Below are 20,536 nucleotides of genomic sequence, written 5' to 3'. Positions count from 1 at the left end.
CCGATTAAACAAACACTTACAGCGAAAGGTACTATTCTGAGCAAAAGTATATATCCCAAGACTTCTGAAGAAATAGTCGAAATGAAGAAAAAACTATATGCCAGTGCTATTGGTAGTTTAATGTACACTATGTTGTATACTCGTCCTGATATAAGCTATGTTGTTGGCTTAGTTAGTCATTTTCAGTCAAACCCAGGATCGAGACATTGGAAAGCGATGAAGAAGATATTTAGATATCTCAAAGGGACAACAGATTATTGTCTCTGTTTTCAAGGATCAAATATGAGTATGAGTGGCTACACAGATGCAGATTGGATGAGAGACTTTGATGATATAATATCCATATCTAGCTATACCTTCTTGCTAAATGGTGGTGACATCTCAAGGAATAACAAGAAACAGACTTGTGTAGCACTGTCGACAATGGAAGCTAAGTATATGACTTATGCAGCAATTATGCAAAAGATTATCTGGTTAAGAAGGTTCCTGAAGTACCTGAAGATTGTTGAGGGTAGTGGGAGTCATATTACAATGTATTGTGACAGTCAAACTGCTATATTTTTTCCAAAGATCTCAAATATCATAGTAAAGACAAATAAATAGAAATGAAGTATAATTTTGTAATAGATATTATTGACAAAAAAAAGATAGTTTTTTAGTACATCTTTACATGTAATATGCTTACAGATCCTTTTACTAAGTCATTTCAAGGATATGTGAAGTCTTTAGGACTTCGAAGAATGTAATATATTGTAAATACAATTAGATATATGAAAATGACATGATCTATTCAGTGTATATGTGTTTGTTACATTTGAATAAAGTCTCTATAAATATGTTGGTAGGTGGAGATTAGTTCACTTATATGGACAATTATATCTTTTTGTTAAGTATAAATAGAGGTAAGACCGTTACTAATGTGATAGCTTATCTAGCTATGATTAAAGGCATACCCATAAGTTAAGGTCACCTTGATAATTGTGTCAAGATGAGATCATTTATGTAATGATCGGAGTAAATGAACTCACCATTTACTAAATCTACTTAAGGCTAGATTGGAATTCATATGTTGAATTTAGGATTAGATATTATGTATATCTAGATCGAAATCTGTATAATGTTAAATTTTAAAGAAAAAAATGTGCTCTTTTTAGTAAAGATAAAAATATCATACCATGTGATTCATACCATATGTGTTATAACAATAATAAGAGTAGTAGGAGAATAGATCTCTACTTCTCTACTATGTGAGATCTTTGAGATTATAAGTTAATTTTAATCTTACACTAAGTGACTATTTAACTGTCTACTTGAAGTTCTGATCAGTATCTGCTACTTTAACATGTTTTCTATTGGTTATGGATGATTCAGTTTATGGAGCATAACTAGGAAAGTGACTAATTAGAATAAATATATTCTAGCTAAAAAGGAAAATTAATATTGATTTATATTTTTAATATTTATTCATTAGTTGACTAGTTACATTTTTCGTAGAATACTTAAAATGTGATTGTGATTGATTATATAATTGGAGATGTTAAATATGCTCTTGATATAGTAGTCATTATGATGGATTAGAAATCTTCATATTGATGTAATAATCAAATCTAGAGTAAAAGCAAGATATTAATGTCTCATATTTATTTTATAGAGCAGCTAAGTTAAGTGTAACAACTTTCTTAGTCATAATTGTTAAATATGTTTGTTGCCACACGAATCATTTTCCTTGAAATATGAATTGAATGTTTTTCTATAGTCTTTGTGAATAAATGACTTTTATAATTTAATTTGGACGAGTATGCGATGTTGAAATTACCTTGTGCTTGAAACGCTTCTTGCCGAGCTCGCCTCCATGAAGTTACTGCTGCGGCAGTCATGTAAGGCAACTACAACCTTTTATTGTATGCAAGTAACACATAACATCCAAGTTATAAAAGGATCGGAAGAGGAAGGACACGGTGTGACTCAAAATCAGGATTTGATTTGTGAAAATTTGAAGAGCTCTTCAATTCACCTGTGATTACTCTTTCGTTGGTAAAGTAGGAAGAACACGATTTGTCGGCTATCCATCGATGTAATTATTTATATTTAATTTCATTTCGAACATACTCCAATAGATCCCTTTAAAAGGCCAAAAGGAAAGTGGAACGTGCATAAATGAATGCCATCAATTTTGTATTGTTTCTGTCTTCTTACTTTCCATCCAAGTAAACGAACTGTGTCGGGGATTGTGGGCCCAATTCTCCTATCGCCTGTGGCCGCGCCATGAAAACTCACAAGAAACATTGCTAGGAATAATATAAAATAATAGGGCATAATAGGAAGAATTCTAGGATTTACTGATAATCAAACTCTTCAAATAATTTTTAAGGATGCATTTCATTATCGTATATAATTTTAATTATGAGTAATACAATATAATCTAATATTATTTTGTTGAAACTTTGGAATACTTATGATGAGAATAATATTTAGAAAATAAATTTTGATTTTTTTTTACTTTGGAATCACCTAAAACCTCATCTTTTTAGCATGTGTTTAAGTTATCATGTATAACTTTAGATATGTGATTATCTAGTAATCACATAATTAAAATTATGAGGAATAAAATATAATTTAATATTATTTGATTCAATATAGATAATATAGTAAAAATTTATTGTTTAAAGATTTAAATTTATAATATAATTTAATATTTTATTATATTACTCTCTGTTATAAAACGGTACATATTATTATTATTTTTTCTTTTAACTTACTTTTTTTAATTTGATTTTTTAGTATTATATATATATATATATACATATACCAACCTTATATTTGAAAATAAAATATCACATTTTTTATTTTTATTTAATTTTTATAATTTAAAATAAAATTTTCATTATAAAATTTTAGGGATATTTTTATCCCAAAGTATAAATATCGGATGATATTTTTGATCAAAAATTTTTATTAATCTCGGAATCAAGAAAAACCTAACTTTTTTGATATTTTCTGATTTTGGATTACATACCCCCGTTTGTTGACACGTCAAACATGAATTATTACTAAATCATCGATTACCTAAACTAAATAGTTTTTTAAATATCACATTTTTTATTTTTATTTAATTTTTATAATTTAAAATAAAATTTTCATTATAAAATTTTAGGGATATTTTTATCCCAAAGTATAAATATCATCTGATATTTTTGGTCAAAAAATTTTATTAATCTCATAATCAAGAAAAACCTAACTTTTTCGATATTTTCTGATTTTGGATTCCATACCCCATTTGTTGACATGTCAGACATGAATTATTACTTATAAATCGTCGATTACCTAAATTAAATAGGATTTTCGTTGATAATATTAAATAAATAATTAAAATTATAAAGAATAACCTCCAACCAAATTTACCTTATAATCACATTCCTATCTGCTCTATTACTTAGAATTACTAATATTAAATAATATAATTTTAAATAGATAATTAAAAATAACAATAATAATCTTCAACTAAATATACCCCAAAAGTGATGTTATAAGTTTGCTCAAAGGAATTTTTTTTTATGACTATGATTGAAAGACAAATCACATGTTAATTAAATGATGAATAATAATTTTTAACAATAAAATATATATATTTTGTGTGAATATTTTGGATGAGACTTCGATAACTACATGTAGTGTGCTGCGGGCGTGACGAAGAGAGTAGTAGTTTGATGCCTCAAATGAGCAAGCAAGTGTGGTAACTAAGGCGTTGACTTATTACCATAAGCTTTTAATTAATTTAGCAAATAGTAAAGTGTCGTGCCTAATTTAATTAATCTTAAAGGATAATTAGACGGTTTGATAAATTATCATTTTTTTCTTCTTTCCTTTTAGCAAAACACAATTTGGAAAACATTCTTCAATTTTTTTTTCTTCTCAACTTATTTACTTTCAACAAATTTCTCCAGAACCACTAAACTTGAACTAACTTATTTTTTCGTATTAAAAAATTATAAATGAAAAATGTTTTTCTTAGAAAATATTTTCCACTTTCCGAGTTAAATAATTTTTAATCAATTTATTCCTGACAGGCATCATTATTTGGAAACTAAATTAAATGAAATTTGAAGGTTCTTTTTTCTTAACAATATATATAACAATAAAGTTGGCAAGCTTTTTACTAATTCATTTGTTTGTAATTGTCATACGTCCAGTCAACCCTACAGCACGGCCTTCTCCGACACGGTCCGTTTGGGTACGAGTGGTCTACCTAATAAACTGACGGGTTTCAATTTGGGTATGTTTATCGAGTATGTTAAAATTACGACATTCAGTTACCACCGTGTCTCTTAGCGGATCCACCGCAAAGCAAAGCAGTTAAATCGACGTTTACAAATATGCCCTTACAGTTGTTTCTTTGTTACCAGGAGAGGAGTGTGAGAAGTCTTCGCGCATAGCGATTAGGGAACGTGAGGGTGTTTTTGTCATTTAAGGTGTCTATTACCCGAACCCCATTTCTTCGCCTTCCTTGTCGCCCCCTCTTTTCACTTCTCCTCATCGTCCTCCTCTCTCTCCCTGCCGCCGCCGCCGCCACTGCGGCCTCCTCCCCTAAATTTTTTTTCCTTCTCGATCGCCTGCCTCCCTAGCATCGGATTATAGTTCTTTTCCTCTTCGATCGCTCTGCGTCGACGTCTTGGAGACCGTCGATTCTCTCGCTCGCTCGCTCGCTGCCCTCGCTTTGGGAGACATCTCGGTTAATCCAGTTCCCGGTGGATTGGTTGAAGTTTCTCGGCGGAGGTTTTCTGTAACGTGTTTGTTTACTTTTTGTAGGTTCCCGGTCGGTTGGTCGCTCGCTCGATAGGGCGTTTTTGAGAAATTAGGGTTTTGGGTGATTCTTGAAGATGCCGAGAAATTCACGACACAGGTCGCACCGGTCGCGTAAGCGCTCGAGGGGCTGTTCCGACTCCGAGGAGGAGGAGAGCCTGCGGGAGAGGAGGACCAGGGAGGAGGAGACTACGGGAGGCAGGGTTTCTAGGGATCTGATGCCGGAGAAACAGAGATCCTCGCATGAGCATGTTGGGAAAGAGATGGTGAGCAGTAGCAATGGCGATGTCTCCAGTGAGAAGAAGCGGAAAACAAGAGGGGATGAGGAGGTGGTGGTTGCTGATCGGTGGAATGGTGGCATGGAAAACGACGGGAAAAAGTTAAAAAGTGAGGATTTTGGTCCCATGGAGCCAGATAAAAGTTCAAAAGCAAAGACTAATGATACCAAGAATAGGTCAAGCAGACGAGATGATGGTTCTAATGAAAGGAATGAGGATCGTGGGGGAAGGAATGACTCCATGAAGGGAAAGTCTGAGAAAGATTCAAACCAGAGAGAACGAAGTTATCACTACAAGGATGGAAAGGAGAGGGTCAATAATAAGGACAGGGAGGTTCAAGATTCCAGGCACGAGAAATCTGAAGACCAGTACAACAGGAAAAATGGTGCTAAAACTCTCTCAAACAATGAAGAATATTGCCTGAAGAAAAATGCAAAAATCAATGGTAAGGAAGACACATCATTTTGCTAATTAATGATACGATGGTCTAATACTTTTCTAATTTAATGATATAGGATTCTAATACTTTTACATTTAACTAACTGATCCAGTAGAAACGTTTTTTTTAATCTTGGCAACATTGTAGACTGGTAGTAGTAATAGTTATAGAGCATGTTTCTTGAGGCTTTACCGATAGTGTGATCCTTGCCTGATCTTAAACAGTTAATTATTACCACAACTATGAGCAGTGGAGAAGTTTTCTGACATACAATGAGAATGTCAAGCAAGTTCTGGATTTCCAATCCATATATTCAGTTGAGATTAGTAGAAACTAACGTGAGATAATATATATGAGATAAATTATGCTATTTTTTCTTCTCTATCAAAAGAAAATTTAATATGACCTACCAATCATTGTGTAGGTTGGCTAGCACATCATGGACACATTCTTTATATACCATTCGTAGTCATCTTATTGTTGATATAAGGTTTTTGGTTTGTTACACACTGTATGGAACTAGAACAGCATGTTGTTGTCTTGGGAGTTGTTTGTTTAATGGATTCACCAAATAAAAGTCATCACCAACCTAATTTAATTTGGGCAAATGTGCCTGAAAATGTTACTTTCATTCTCAAATGCATGCATGCCTATATATCTGGAAGATATTAAATGCATCATACATTTTGTGTCTTGCAACAGTGTCTTTGTCCTAATGTTGCTGCCTAAAAATATTAAAATCCAAATTTCTTATGTTTAGAGGTTACTCAGAAATATGTTTCTCAAATCAGAGGCTAATCAGCTTTGATTGGAATTTGTTATAACAGTTACACTGGTATATGATAGTGCGGCTGAAAAGAATTTTATATTACATTATCATAAAAAGATGAAAGCTTCTTGTAGTTCCAGTAAGTTTAAATGGATGGCTGACGATTATTGGAGTAGTGGTAAAAATACTGTTATATCATTCATTTATTTTCCCCTTTATCTTGCCTTGTGGATCAGGTTGTCAATGGTTAGATAATGTAAAAATTAAAATCAAAATTTTATGAACAAAGTTACAGAGTCTGAGGTTGATTTTGTGGAGGTGGAAGTTGAACATAGTTAGTATAGAATATGCATGAGAGCGGAAGAAAGAAAGTTTGGCTCAAATGATGACTTTGCTATCCTTATTTATTAATGGTGAAAATTTTCATATTTATGCCTCATATCGATATAAAAGAAACCCAGCAATTGGATTGTTGAAAGTTCTCTAACAAAATTTCTTGTACGAACAGCATCATTATTTTCTTCACTATTTTCTTGTATGAAACAAAATTTGTACTGGTTGATTTTGGCTTTGCTGTTTCATTTCAAGATTTGGTTTGATGTTTGGTAGTAGCAAAAGGCGGTTAAGGATTCAAGTTTATTTGGATTTTCTACAGGCACTTACTCATCATAACCCGACATTGACACGTTTAATTTTTTTCTCGAACTATGATGTCATTTGTGTGAAATATTGTTTCTTGCCCAAGCAAGTTATTAGTTGCTATGAAGCTTGAGGAACATATTTGGTAAATCTTTATATTTTATAAACCCCAATTACATATATTGCATTTAAAGTGCCACGGTGGCTCGTGAGGATATGGTATGTTCCCAACTGGGAAGTTTGAGGTGTTCCTTGGATGTATTTTCATCTTGTTCTATAGGCTTTAGAATTAATTATTCTATTTTAGGATCCTCTTATGATTTGTGTAATGGTTAATCATAGTTCAGTTGCATCAAGAATGAGCTGTAATGATTGCTCATCTCCACCACGTTTCCCACTAAGAATTAAGAAAAACAAGCACCTTCTGATAGCTTCACTGAACTTGCGTGGTGGCTTAATTATGTTTCCGTGCCTTTGCACATTGCTTTTATGGGCTACATGAAAATGATTTGAGATGTCATTTAAATAGAAAAGGTTTTCTGCAGTATTATTCTGTTTATCTTATCAGTGTATATCATTTGCACTTTTATTTTTTCTCTGCGGAAATTCTTTCATAACTGATTTTTCTGATTGAAAGTCAAATAAAGTCATTTTCATTTTTTCTTATCTTTGGATTTTAATGCTTGCATTTGAAATGATCTTCTTCAATGGGCTTTTAACTATTTTTTTAATCACCTGCCTTGTGGATACTTATTCCTTTTTTGATGTTTATAATAATGTTCTGTATTGTGGTTTAGTACTATTTATATGCATACTTATTCCTTTTTTGATCTTAGTGGTTTGTCACCTTTGTCGTCTCATATTTTTGCTTGTATTTTCAATTTATTCAGCTACAGAAAGTCAAGTTCAGGATTTGCTGGCTGGTGCTGAGACAGAGAAAGGGTCTCAGAAACACACAAGAAGGGATGACAATGAAGACAAGGACAAACGATTGGAGGATAGTAGGGACGCTGATGGTAGAAGACTATCTTCACGAGATCATAGCAGAAGCCGAAGCCATAAAGATGAAAGGCATGAAAACACCAAGTACAAAGGTAAATACAAGAATGAAAATGATAGAGATCAAAATCACCATGATGACAAGAACCAAGATGAGCGACTATCTAAAGATCGCTCGAGTGATAAATCTGACAGATTCCATCTCAGAGATGAAAACAAATCTTTGGATGGTTATAGGAAAATTAAACTTCAGGACACTAATCAGGATGATACTTATGTTGATGCTCGTGACACCAAACTGAAAGATAGGAGGAGACGGTATTCCAATGATGATCCTGGTGACTCAAAGCTGAGAGGTACAAAACTACAACAGGAAGCTGAGAAAAATGCATCAAGTGCCAGTAGGACTACTTACAACGATAAACCTAGATCAGTATATCGAACAGAGAAGAGTGAATCAAGTCCAAAGAATAAACAATTTAAAGGCTTTGCCAGCTCCATCAATCATACTGGTAATGATATTAACAGGTACTCATTTTTTATCTAACCTCTCATATATTTTTTAGCTATTTCCTTGGTAATTGTAGCTAACAGTGGGCTATGTCTTCATCCATTTCGCCTTCTTTATGAACAGCAATGTTGCACCTAAATGAACAATGATTGCAATTAAAATGTGACATCTATCTATGATTTCAGCTGTCTTCATTGTTTTTTTTTCTTTTGAATTTCTTCTTTACTTGAAAGCGCATAAGTTTTATTTCTAGGTTACTGGTTGACTAGTGATAGATCTTGGGCTTACTTTGAAACTGACAATAATTGATGTGTGTATGTGTGTGTTTAATTTCATTTTTGGTTAAGATATTGATTTGACAGTAGTTTCATAGGCTTGTTAGTTCCATTTCTTACTGAGCTATGCATTATGACTGTCTATTGCCTCTTTCTCTTCGTGGGCATGTAGTTGAGCAAATAGTTGAACCTTTGTTGATAGTTCTGTTTGGTGGAAAGTGATGCATATAGCCTAGTTCTGTTGTCTACAATTACATCATTTAGTATTTGAGGCTTTTTCGCTGGGAATTTGATCTTGGTCTCAGTTAACCTGTTCAATTTTTACTAATCTTTCTTCTTTGCAGGAACATGAGGTATGAAGACTCGGGTCATAGAGTATTGTCACCTGAAGAAAGACGTCCCAACACAATTGCTAAAGGAGATTCTATGACTTCTTCAGGATTTCGTGACAGAAACACTGTACCACGATCTGGGAAACTAACTACGAAGGATGACATCCATTCAGGTGAACTATTGGTAGAAACTGTTGCTTCTTCAAAGTATGATAGGGCTTCAAGATCAGATGATTGTAGCTCGCCGAATCAGTCAAAGGGAAGATCTTCAACTAAAAGTAGTCATCGAATTTATGAAAGATCGCCATCTAAATATGAACGAGCTTATCGACAAAGCCTTGACACTGAAATTATACAAAGGAATGCTAGCTATAATGAGGGAGACAGAGGAGTGTACGATTCAGAAAAGCCAATTCCAGATGATATGTCCCAGGCTATTGGTAGTGCTAGGGAAACAACACCTCTTGGGTCATCATCTATCTACAGAAGTAGTAATATTTCAGACCGTTCACCTAATCACCTACGCCCTCCATCATCTTCAAGGGTCGGGATTGACAGCCCTTCTGTCTTGGGTCCATATCAAGAGGATAATAAAGCTCATAGTAATGACCGCAGATCTTATGGTCGTTACAAACGCACAAGTGAACTTGGATTTGAAAGGGGACATGGAAATGCCCGGAAAGGTGCTCCTAATTGGTCTGCCCCAGCAACAAATGTTTTTATGCCTTTACAACATGGACCACCTCCTGGATTTCATCCAGCAATGTCCCACTTTCCACCTCCACCCTTGTTTGGAGTTAGACCTATGGATTTGGCACATGGCGGTGTTTCGTATCACATGCATGAGATGGCCGAGAGATTTTCTGGTCATGGACGGCCATTTGGTTGGCATAATTCTGTTGAACAATTATGCCATCCTCAGATGCAGATGTGGGATAGAACCAATGGTATATTTGGTAATGAAACCCATATATATGGGAGGCAAGAATGGGATGAGAATGGACAACTAATGGGCAGTAGAGGTTGGGAAATGGGTTCTGAAATGTGGAAGGATCACAATGTCAACGATATGGATTCAGCATTGAGGAAAGAACAGTCTTCAACACAATCTTTGACAGATGAACTAGTCCAATCAAAGTGTTTGCCAACTGAAAGCATTGGTGGAAAGCAATCAAGTGACACAACCACTTCTAAGAATGATATGGAGTCTCCCCACAAGGCTGTAACCAAGAAGACATTCAAGTTCTCTCACATGTTGGAGAATAAAGTGAATTATGTTGCTAATTACCTTTCCAGGATTGATATCTCATCTGATCTTGCTGGTTTGGAGTTGTATGAAAGATGCACATCCGAAGCGGGAGTATTGAATACTAAAAATATCTGCAGTTTGACTAATTCTGGATGCTTTCAGGTATATAGTGTACCCGATATTGACCAAAAAAAAAATAGAAATATGCCTTATTTGGTTATGTTGTATGTACCATAACTTGCAATATTTTTTTTTATTTTTCAGATGAAGAAAGATGACAAGATAGAAAAAATGGACACACGCTCTATTTTGAAATCATTCTATGCCACTGCCAAAGATGATGTATTCAAGGTATATTCTTATTTTCATAAATTTTCTCACCATTAATTCAGTGGGACATTCCAATCGTTTTTTCTTTTTCCGGACAAACCTAATTCTTTCTTCATTTTAGAAGTCATTCTGTCATGCTATTTCCTAGGATTATGAATCATGAATTTTTTTTGCTTATTTCATAAATAATTGTAAATGATACATTGGGCTGATTATTACATTGGATTTATGTTTTGTATACAACTCAAAATTATCTGATCATGCATTGGACAACTCAAATGTGATTTTACACAACACCCCATGGTAGAGGTGTCATATGAATCATGATGCATAAATTGCCCAACTCAGCACTATATGACATAGTCTGTGTTAAATACAATCCATCCAACCATGCCATGCTTGGCCAGATGCAACTCTCAGCCACGGTGCGTGCTTGATACATGAAATCAGGCTATGCCTACATTTTAAAGTTTGCACCGGCTGCCCTTTATATGCTTGTGACTATGATGGTTCCGTTTCTGGATGGACTAATTATACATTTATGATTTTTATTCCTTGCAGAAAGCTATGTCCCTTTATCGTAAACAAACCACAAGATATGTGAAACCCGTGGCCACAGAAACGGTTTGTTCTGAAGAAACCAAAATATCGGTTTCAGCAGCTTCAGAAAATGAGGTAGTCCAGGATGGCTGTCACTCGGCTTCCCTGGAGAAGCCACGTCCTTTTCCTGATGATCCTGCTGAAGACGACCTGCAGGTAGAGAATGATCTGGAAAGTGACCATGTTGTATCTGATGTGGTTTCTTGTGCTGTTGCTCATGATGCAGTAGAGAGTATCGCAAATTTAACTCGAATACCTAATTCTGATGAAAATACACATTGAACAATTATAATTCTGTTTGCTAAAGCCATCTGCTCGTGTTTTTTGTTTACAAAAAAAATATTTTTAGCCCTTATCTTTTTCTTAAAGATGCAGTTAAATGATGTTTCAGAAAATCTAGGAAATCAGTATTTTCAAAATTAGACCAGATTAACTTCAGGCTGAACCAAATTGAATTCAGTTTAGTAGGGGAAAAAAATGGAAACTGAGGGTTCATCGGTTTATCACTTATCAGTTAGTATGGTTTACTTGAAACCCTGGAGAGAAATCAGAACAGAAGAGGAGCAAACAACATTACACAAATGGGAACTCCAATGCACCTCACTAACCCTACACATTCTTTAGCGAGGCAGTTAATTGGAAATGCTGGCATTGCTGCGGTTAGGGCTGTAAACAAATTGAGTCAAGTCAAGTTTTAGGGTGTTTAAGTTTATTTGATAAGGTAGTCAATCCAAGCCTAAAATGAATCAAATCGTTAAAATGATTGTTCAAGTTTGATTTGATTTATGTTTTTATGAGTTTGAGCTTGACTTCAGTTTGGTTTGTTTATATGTTATCGAATTCTCAATTCAAGATTGTTTGATTGTTCGAAATTTATTTGATTAATTATTGAACTTAATAATACAAATTTATTTGTTCATTTTAAAAGTTTTTTTATTTAGTGTTAGAAATATGAATGAAAAAGAGATGGAAAGGGAGATAAAAGAAGTCCTGTGAATGAAATTTTAGTCTCATATTAGGAGTTTCAAGGTATACTGGGAGTTTATTTAGTCTCTTCTCCCTCCTCTTCATTCTCCTCGTGGTGTAGGCATCGACCATCACTTATTTCGGCAAGGAATTGACGCTAGAGGACTTGTTGAAGAGGATCAGAGGATCATGGAAGGTGGTTCTGGTTACAATTTATGATTATTATTTATGATTAAAATATGTATTTTGGTCAAAATAAAAATATATTTTCCATAAAAAATTTTACTGATCCAATTTTTTCTATTCTAGTTTAAATGTGCTGCATTTAGGAGAAATTATATTTTATTTTAGACTTTTTTACCAGAAAAATGAGGGCAATTAGATAAATCGTTGTGTATCAGGAAGTTGGAAGGGAGTTGAAACAAAAAAAAGTTTGTATGTAGGGAATAAGAATAATTTTTTTCTCACATAGAGACTTAATACAATTTTAACTTTGCTATTAGGGATTTAGGACTATCTATGGTTCTTTTGTTCGCATTTTCTTTCTTTTCCCTGAACCAATCAAAGAAAAAAACAATATACCCACCGGAAAAAGGCAACATGTGCAAGAGTGGACGGGATCCTCTGGACACGTACCCCTGGTCCATTCCTGGACCCCAGGGTATCTCATTGGTGGGATTCCCTGGACCTCACTTGTATAGCAGGTGGGATCCAAGGGATTCCACCAATGAATAGAGCGGTCCATCCTCTAGATCGCAAAGTGTGATTCATATGATCCGTCCTCATGCAAGAGGTAGACCCGACCCCGGGCCGGGTCTGGCTCGGACCCGGCCCGGGCCCGTAACCGTGTCAACGGGTTGGTTGCCCGTTGACCCGGTACGCCGAGTCGAACCGGAACCGACTCGGCAAGTTGCCGGGCCGGTTCCGGTTCAGCTGTTGTAAAACCAGTTAACCGGCGGTTCAACCCATCGGTTCAGCCGTAATTTTTTTTTAATGACTTGAACCGCCAGTTAACCGGCGGTTCATAGCCGTTGGAATCGTCGGTTAACCGACAGTTCATAACCGTTTGAGGTTTTTTTGGATATTTTTTTCAACGGTTAGGATCATTTGACCGTTTTTTTTATCAATGTCTATGATTTAGTATCCGTTATTATCAAAACTCTATAAATAGAGAGCTCATTTCATTATTTTCACACACATCTTCTCTACTCTTACTCTTAATCTCAATTTCGTATTCTCTACACGCTTTCGTTTCCAATTTTCAATTACAATGCAAGGAGGCCGCGGAGGTGCATCATCTCGAACTCGGAAGGGAAAGCAAATAATGAATCTGCGATAATGAATCTGCGAAGGACCCCAACATTCAATCCACCGATGATGAGATCAAGCATCTTCCGAATCTGATACTCAAAACACAAGAAAGTACCGATGTGATTGTTGGAACCAATTATGTAGCTAGAGGGGGGTGAATAGCTCGGTGCACTCGTCGTGCTCTTCCTTGCTTGTTTCTTCAAAGATATGCAGCGGAAAATACAAATGAAACAAACACAACGCTAACACTAAGGATTTACTTGGTATCCACCTCAAGAAGAGGTGACTAGTCCAAGGATCCACACACTCACGCACCCTTCACTAATAAAATACTCCTTTTCGGTAACTACCGAAGGCGGAGAAGCTCTACAAGTTCACACTACAAGAAGAAAGAAAAGGGTACAAAATACAAGCAAGAGCTTACAAGTTTGCACACCGAAACCCTAACCCTAACTTTCTTCTTCAGCTGTAGATCCGCCTCTTGACTTGGAAAAACCTCCAAGAACCTTCAAGAACTGGCGATCTGAACTTTGTGGAGAAGCTGTGGAGTTGCTGTGAAGATCTGAAATGAAATCTGGAAGTTCTACCGAAGGAATCGAACGCCTGCAGCTAAATATGATGCCAACGGTCGGATCCCGATCGATTGGATTGCTCCCAATCGATCGGGGAGGCTTTGGATCGATCGGCTGATCGATCGAGAGCGCCTCTGTGCTCTCGAGAATTGCCTGGATCGATTGGCTGATCGATCCAGGGCTTATCGCGCGAAATCGTAGCTCCCAATCGATCCATTGATCGATTGGGGGCTCTGGATCGATCGACAGATCGATCTAGCACTGTTCTTTGCGATCGCGCACTTGTCCCAATCGATCCACTGATCGATTAGGAGGAGGCTTGTCGCGAAGACTCGCCCAATCGATCGGCCGATCGATTGGGCATGAGCCAATCGATCGGCTGATCGATCTAGCTCATGATTTCTCCCAAAATCAAGTCTAAAGCCTCCTAAACAACATCTGGTCAACCATGACCTGTTGGTTCATCGTGCCTGGCATCCGGTCACCCTTGACCTGCTAGGACACCCTCACCAAGTGGCCAGTCAATCCCTTTGACCTACTTGGACTTTTCTCCTTGTGCCAAGTATCCAATCAATCCCTTTGACCTACTTGGACTTTCCAACACTAGATGTTCGATCAGCCTTGATCCATCTGGATTTCCTCGTGCCTGGCTTAACTCACCAGGACTTCCACCTGGCTTCACTCACCAGGATTTCCTTCTGCCTAGCTTCACTCACTAGGTCTTTCACCTTGCTTCACTCACTAGGGTTTCCTTCTGCCTAGCTTCACTCACTAGGTCTTTCACCTGGCTTCACTCACCAGGGTTTCCTTCTGCCTAGCTTCACTCACTAGGTCTTTCACCTGGCTTCACTCACCAGGATTTTCACCTGGCTTCACTCACCAGAATTTCCTTCTGCCTAGCTTCACTCACTAGGTCTTTCACCTGGCTTCACTCACCAGGATTTTCACCTAGCTTCACTCACCATGATTTCCTTCTGCCTAGCTTCACTCACTAGGTCTTTCACCTGACTTCACTTACCAGGATTTTCCCGTCAAATATCCAGTCAACCTTGACCTACTTGACTCTCCTTCACACATGAACAATTGCACCTGCAATCTTCATGTATTGAATTGTCAAACATCGAAACCACAACATCAAGACTCGAGCTTGACTCAATTCAAGCTTAGTCAACATGGTCAACCTTGACCTGGGGAATATTGCACCAACAATCTTCCCCTTTTTGATGTTTGACAATACCTTCTTTAAGTTAGGCTAATCTCATAGCCTCAATCTCCTTCATGCCATTAGGTAATGAAGACGTAAGTTAAACCCTACATTCTCCCCCCTAAGAGGGTGAACTCCCTCTTAGATAATGAAGGCCTAACTTAAACTCTTCATTCTCCCCCTATTGGCACACATCACAAACAATCCCCATCTTTGGGCACACATCAAAACAAACTCTCCTCCTGAAGAGTTACCCTTCGTTGTTTACAACTTCACTCGTTGCTCTCAACACAATAATGAAGGTCTCATACCCTTCATTATTCTCAACGCTTATCCTTGAGCATATACCACTTGGTATATTCACACGATTCAAATGAAGGTCTCATACCCTTCATTTCCATGACATGCTCATCCTTGAGCATATATCACTGAAACAATGAAGATATCCACTCTCCATTGAAGTCAAATGCCCAACCTTGAGCATTCTCACTAAAGAAGGTTAACCACCTTCCAAGGTGTATAAAAAATAATTTTCATGTCCTTAAAGAGTAACTCCCCCTAAAGACATGCACGTAACTTCTGTCATTGCACCAACAATGACTTGGAATCCTTAAACCTTTAGGAAACCCAAATTTAGAAGTTTTGAGGTTCATAAATTCAATATTGAAACCAAACCTCAACCTAAACTTCTAATTAGTCTTCCTTAACCAATCCATTCTTGTTTTCAACATGAAAACTCCCCCTAAATGTATACAAATATGTTTTGAGGGGTAAGGAATGGTTACCTAGACTAAAGATGGTCCAAAATGCTGAAATCAGGCTTTACCAGTCAAAATCAGCATTCCAAATCGATTGGAGTTGGGTCCCAATCGATTGAACCTGCTTGAATCGATCCATTGATCAATTCAGGAGGGCTGGATCGATCGGTGGATCGATCCAAGAAGCTTCTGTTCGAGAGAAGCTTGCTCTCAATCGATCGCCCGATCGATTGAGACCCTTCAATCGATCGGGTGATCGATTGAAGCTCTGAAAAAGCTGAAATTCCATTTCAGTCAATTTCAGAACCCCCTAGAAAAATCTACAAAATTCTAAAAATTATAAAAATTATTGTAGACATTATTTAGGGCATATAGTATCATGAAAAAAAATAGTTTTCTAAGAAAATACACCATACTTTCAAAGATGGACACAAACTTGAAAACTTGTAAAAATTTTAGTGTTTTCTTCAAGTTTGTGTCTAACTCTTCAATGATGATTACTATCAAAAGATGATCTTCATCAAAGTTTTCCAAAAGTATTTTAAAATGATTTTCAAAACCAATATCCAACCATGTTCCTTGGGCTCAATGCACATGACTTGTACATTAGCTTTCCCAATGATTGGAAAACACATAACTATGTGTTTTGATGAACTAAAAACTCAAAAGAATGCACTAAATCAATATCTTGAGTTTTGTTCATCATTCTAACATCTCACTTGTATCTAATGTGTACTAAAACACATACAAGTCACCTTATAGTTCTTTAGTGAGATGTAAACTTTGGTTTTGCCCTAATCTAGGGATAATGCATATCTATCTAGGCATTTTGAGTTGTGAACATCTACCAAGGATGTTACTTGTTAATAAATGTCATTAGTCCTTAATTTGCAAGGAATAAAATAATGCATGATGATGTTATGGCATACATCAAAAAGAAATAATTTTCAAAAGAAAATTTCTATAACTACATGATGTATGTATAACATGACATGATATTTTTGTGTTTTTCATAATAAAATATGAATGAAGGAAAAAATAAACATGATGTCATGACATATGATGGGCAAACAAAGCATGACAAGTTTTAGCATTAATGAAACACATAGGTTGTCTACCTAAGTATCCTTAAGCCTTAGCTAAATTAAGATTTAAAACCTAGATTGCCCACTATTTCCCAAGAAAAATGCCAATAATCCAATTTTGACATTTCTTTTGCTTTTCCTAATTTGTGCCAATTTAAATTAAATATATTCCCCAAATTTTTGGCACAATTTACTCTTTTAAAGAGTAACCACTTTAAGTTAAGGCATAACTTGCCTTTAATTTCCCAAGAACATATCAAAATCCCAACTTAGTAGTTCTTATGATTTTCCCAATTTGTGTCACTTAAAATATCATCCAATTTATCGAATTATGACACATTTTACTCTTATAAGAGTAAATAAAAATTCTTTTCATTTTCAAAGATTAACAATAACCTTGAAAATGCTCTCCGAGTGTCAACTTCATCAAAGTTGGGTTAACTACCCTTCTAATCGGAGTTGACACTCTCTAACCCATCTACGGGGTAGAGAAAATGCTCCTAGGAACCCAAAACCTATTGGTGCTCCTTGGATGCTCTAGGTACTCACTAGGGATAACCTCCCTAGATACCTTCCTAGTGACCTTGTTAGGCTTCTTAGAAGCCTTGGTCACTTTTTCTAGGTTAACCCTAGGGATTGTCTCCCTTGTGACCTTGTTAGTGACTTTCTTAGACTTCTTAGAAGTCTTAGTCATGTTTGTTGCAAAGATACTTCTAGGGATAACTTCCCTTGTATTTTTGACTTGATCACTTGACCTAGGGTTGGTTCCATAACTATATGGAACCCTATGGTAAGATATTACATCCTTCTTAGCCTTAAGTTTGTATCCCAAACCTCTATGGCCCTTGGATGACCCTTGTTGTACTCCTAGACCTAGGTTTTGCTCATTTTGCCCTTTTAGGATATTTTCCATCCTTTTTAGGGCCTTTTCCATTTTATCAAGCCTTGACCTTAAGGCTTGATTTTCTATCATTAAATCCTCAACCTTGTATCTTTCACTCAAACCTTGATTTTTCTTTTTCTTGGGTAAATACCTAACATCCTTAGGAATACTTCCTAGTTGGTTATCTACCTTCTTAGCCCTAGATTGAGTGGTTTTAGCATGAAGAGCCACATGTTTTTCTTTAATGCTATCATGCTTTCTATCTTCATGGTAAATAGCATTAAAATGATACAAACTTGAATTAGCATGCTTTTTACCATTATTTAAAGGAGTAGGCTCAATAAATGATACCTTTCTTTTTACCTTGGAGGCATCCCCTTGAATTGTGCTTCGTCCTTGAGCCTTGACCGCTTTCTTCCCTTTGGGACATTGACTTCTATAATGTCCCTTTTGGTTGCACAAAAAGCACACAATGTGCTCCTTGCTCTTCTTTGTTGAGGGAGCAGTCTCTTTGGGCTTCTCCTTGCCCTTTGGTGCCACTTGGCCAATTTAAGGCATTTTCTCTTATAATGCCCATGCACCCTACACTCAAAACATATAATGTGATTTTTATTTTTAATTGAAATATTTATACCTTCATGTGTAGGGATGACATCTTCGCCTTTTGATCTGGAGGTAGAAACTTCCTCTTGATCCGAAAACGATTTTCCTCCCATTGATTTTACTTGACTCGTGGAGGTGGAAACTTCTTCATCCTCTTCTCCTCTTGACCCGGATGTGGAAACTTCTCCTTCTTCTTGATCCGGTGTCAATGAAAGTTGCTCCCCCTCAATCCTAGAGGTGGAGGCTTCTTCATCTTCGTCTTGTATATTGAACAAAGAGTATGCTCCCTCTTTGTCCTTTTCATTGTACTCCTTTGAAGATGAAGCTTCTTGGACTTCTTCTTCGGAAGTTGAGCATCTCTCAACCTCGGAGTCCTCCTCCTCTTGGTCTTGCTCCAATGAGTCACCCTCTTTGGATTTATTTTGAATTGGTATAGTGGAGGGTTCTTCATGAAGCAATGCCAATTTGCTCCATAACTCCTTGGCATCCTTGAATTCTCCAACTTGAGCCAAAATATTGCTTGGCAATAAATTGACCAAAAGCTTGGTCACTTTATCATTTGCCTTGCTCCTTTGAACTTGCTCTTGACTCCATTTGCTTTTCTTGAGAGGCTTGCCCTTGGAGTTTGTTGGAGCTTCAAATCCTTCCATGAGAGCAAACAATTGCTCTATCTTGATCATAAGAAAATTTTTGATTCTTGATTTCCAAGAATCGAAGCTTGTTGAAATAAATGATGGAGGCACCCTTGTATTGAATCCAAGCCTGTCTTGGAATTCCATTTGAAGTTGAGCTTCTTGTGATGAAATCTTCGACTTGAAAAAATTTTGCTCCAACTTCTTCACCCTCTAGCTTGTTGACCCTTCCGGCGATGATTCCGGTGAAGAGCCACTCGCTCTGATACCACTTGTTGGAACCGATTATGTAGTTAGAGGGGGGTGAATAGCTCGGTGCGCTCGTCGTGCTCTTCGTTGCTTGTTTCTTCAAAGATATGCGGCGGAAAAACAAAGGAAACAAACACAACGCTAACACTAAGGATTTACTTGGTATCCACCTCAAGAAAAGGTGACTAGTCTAAGGATCCACATACTCACGCACCCTCCACTAATAAAACACTCCTTTTCGGTAACTACCGAAGGCGGAGAAGCCCTATAAGTTCACACTATAAGAAGAAAAGAAAGGGTACAAAATACAAGCAAGAGCTTACAAGTTTGCACACGGAAACCCTAACCCTAACTTTCTTCTTCAGTTGTAGATCCGCCTCTTGACTTGGAAAAACCTCTAAGAACTTTCAAGAACTGGCGATCTGAACTTTTTGGAGAATCTGTCGAGTTGCTGTGAAGATCTGAAATGAAATCAGGAAGTTCTACCGAAGGAATCGAACGCCTGTAGCTAAATATGATGCCAACGGTCGGATCCCGATCGATTAGATTGCTCCCAATCGATCGGGGAGGCTTTGGATCGATCGGTTGATCGATCCAGAGCGCCTCTGTGCTCTCGGGAATTGCATGGATCGATCGGTTGATCGATCCAAGGCTTATCGCGCGAAATCGCAGCTCCCAATCGATCCACTGATCGATTGGGAGGAGGCTTGTCGCGAAGACTCACCCAATCGATCGGCTGATCGATCCAGCTCATGATTTCTCCTAAAATCAAGTCTAAAGCCTCCTAAACCAACATCTGGTCAACCCTTGACCTGCTAGGACACCCTCACCAAGTGTCCGGTCAATCCCTTTGACCTACTTGGACTTTTCTCCTTGTGCCAAGTATCCAGTCAATCCCTTTGACCTACTTGGACTTTTCAACACTAGATGTTCGATCATCCTTGATCTATCTGGATTTCCTCGTGCCTGACTTCACTCACCAGGACTTCCACCTGGCTTCATTCACCAGAGTTTCCTTCTGCCTATCTTCACTCACTAGGTCTTTCACCTGG

The 20,536-nt window shown here is 36.9% G+C and overlaps 1 protein-coding gene across 1 annotated transcript; it reads left to right on the top strand.

Moving 5' to 3' along the window:
* Positions 1 to 4,503: 4,503 nt before the first annotated feature.
* Positions 4,504 to 11,527, top strand: LOC121978890 (dentin sialophosphoprotein-like). The gene is made up of 6 exons (XM_042531088.1): positions 4,504 to 4,729; positions 4,807 to 5,523; positions 7,816 to 8,452; positions 9,055 to 10,453; positions 10,556 to 10,642; positions 11,183 to 11,527. The coding sequence occupies exons 2-6, from the start codon at positions 4,878 to 4,880 to the stop codon at positions 11,501 to 11,503; spliced, it is 3,090 nt and encodes a 1,029-aa protein (XP_042387022.1). The 5' UTR covers positions 4,504 to 4,729; positions 4,807 to 4,877; the 3' UTR covers positions 11,504 to 11,527.
* Positions 11,528 to 20,536: the final 9,009 nt, after the last annotated feature.

The sequence above is a fragment of the Zingiber officinale genome, chromosome 1B, assembly GCF_018446385.1.
Source record: "Zingiber officinale cultivar Zhangliang chromosome 1B, Zo_v1.1, whole genome shotgun sequence".
Taxonomy (NCBI): domain Eukaryota; kingdom Viridiplantae; phylum Streptophyta; class Magnoliopsida; order Zingiberales; family Zingiberaceae; genus Zingiber; species Zingiber officinale.
This window is presented reverse-complemented; position numbering and strand designations above follow the sequence as displayed.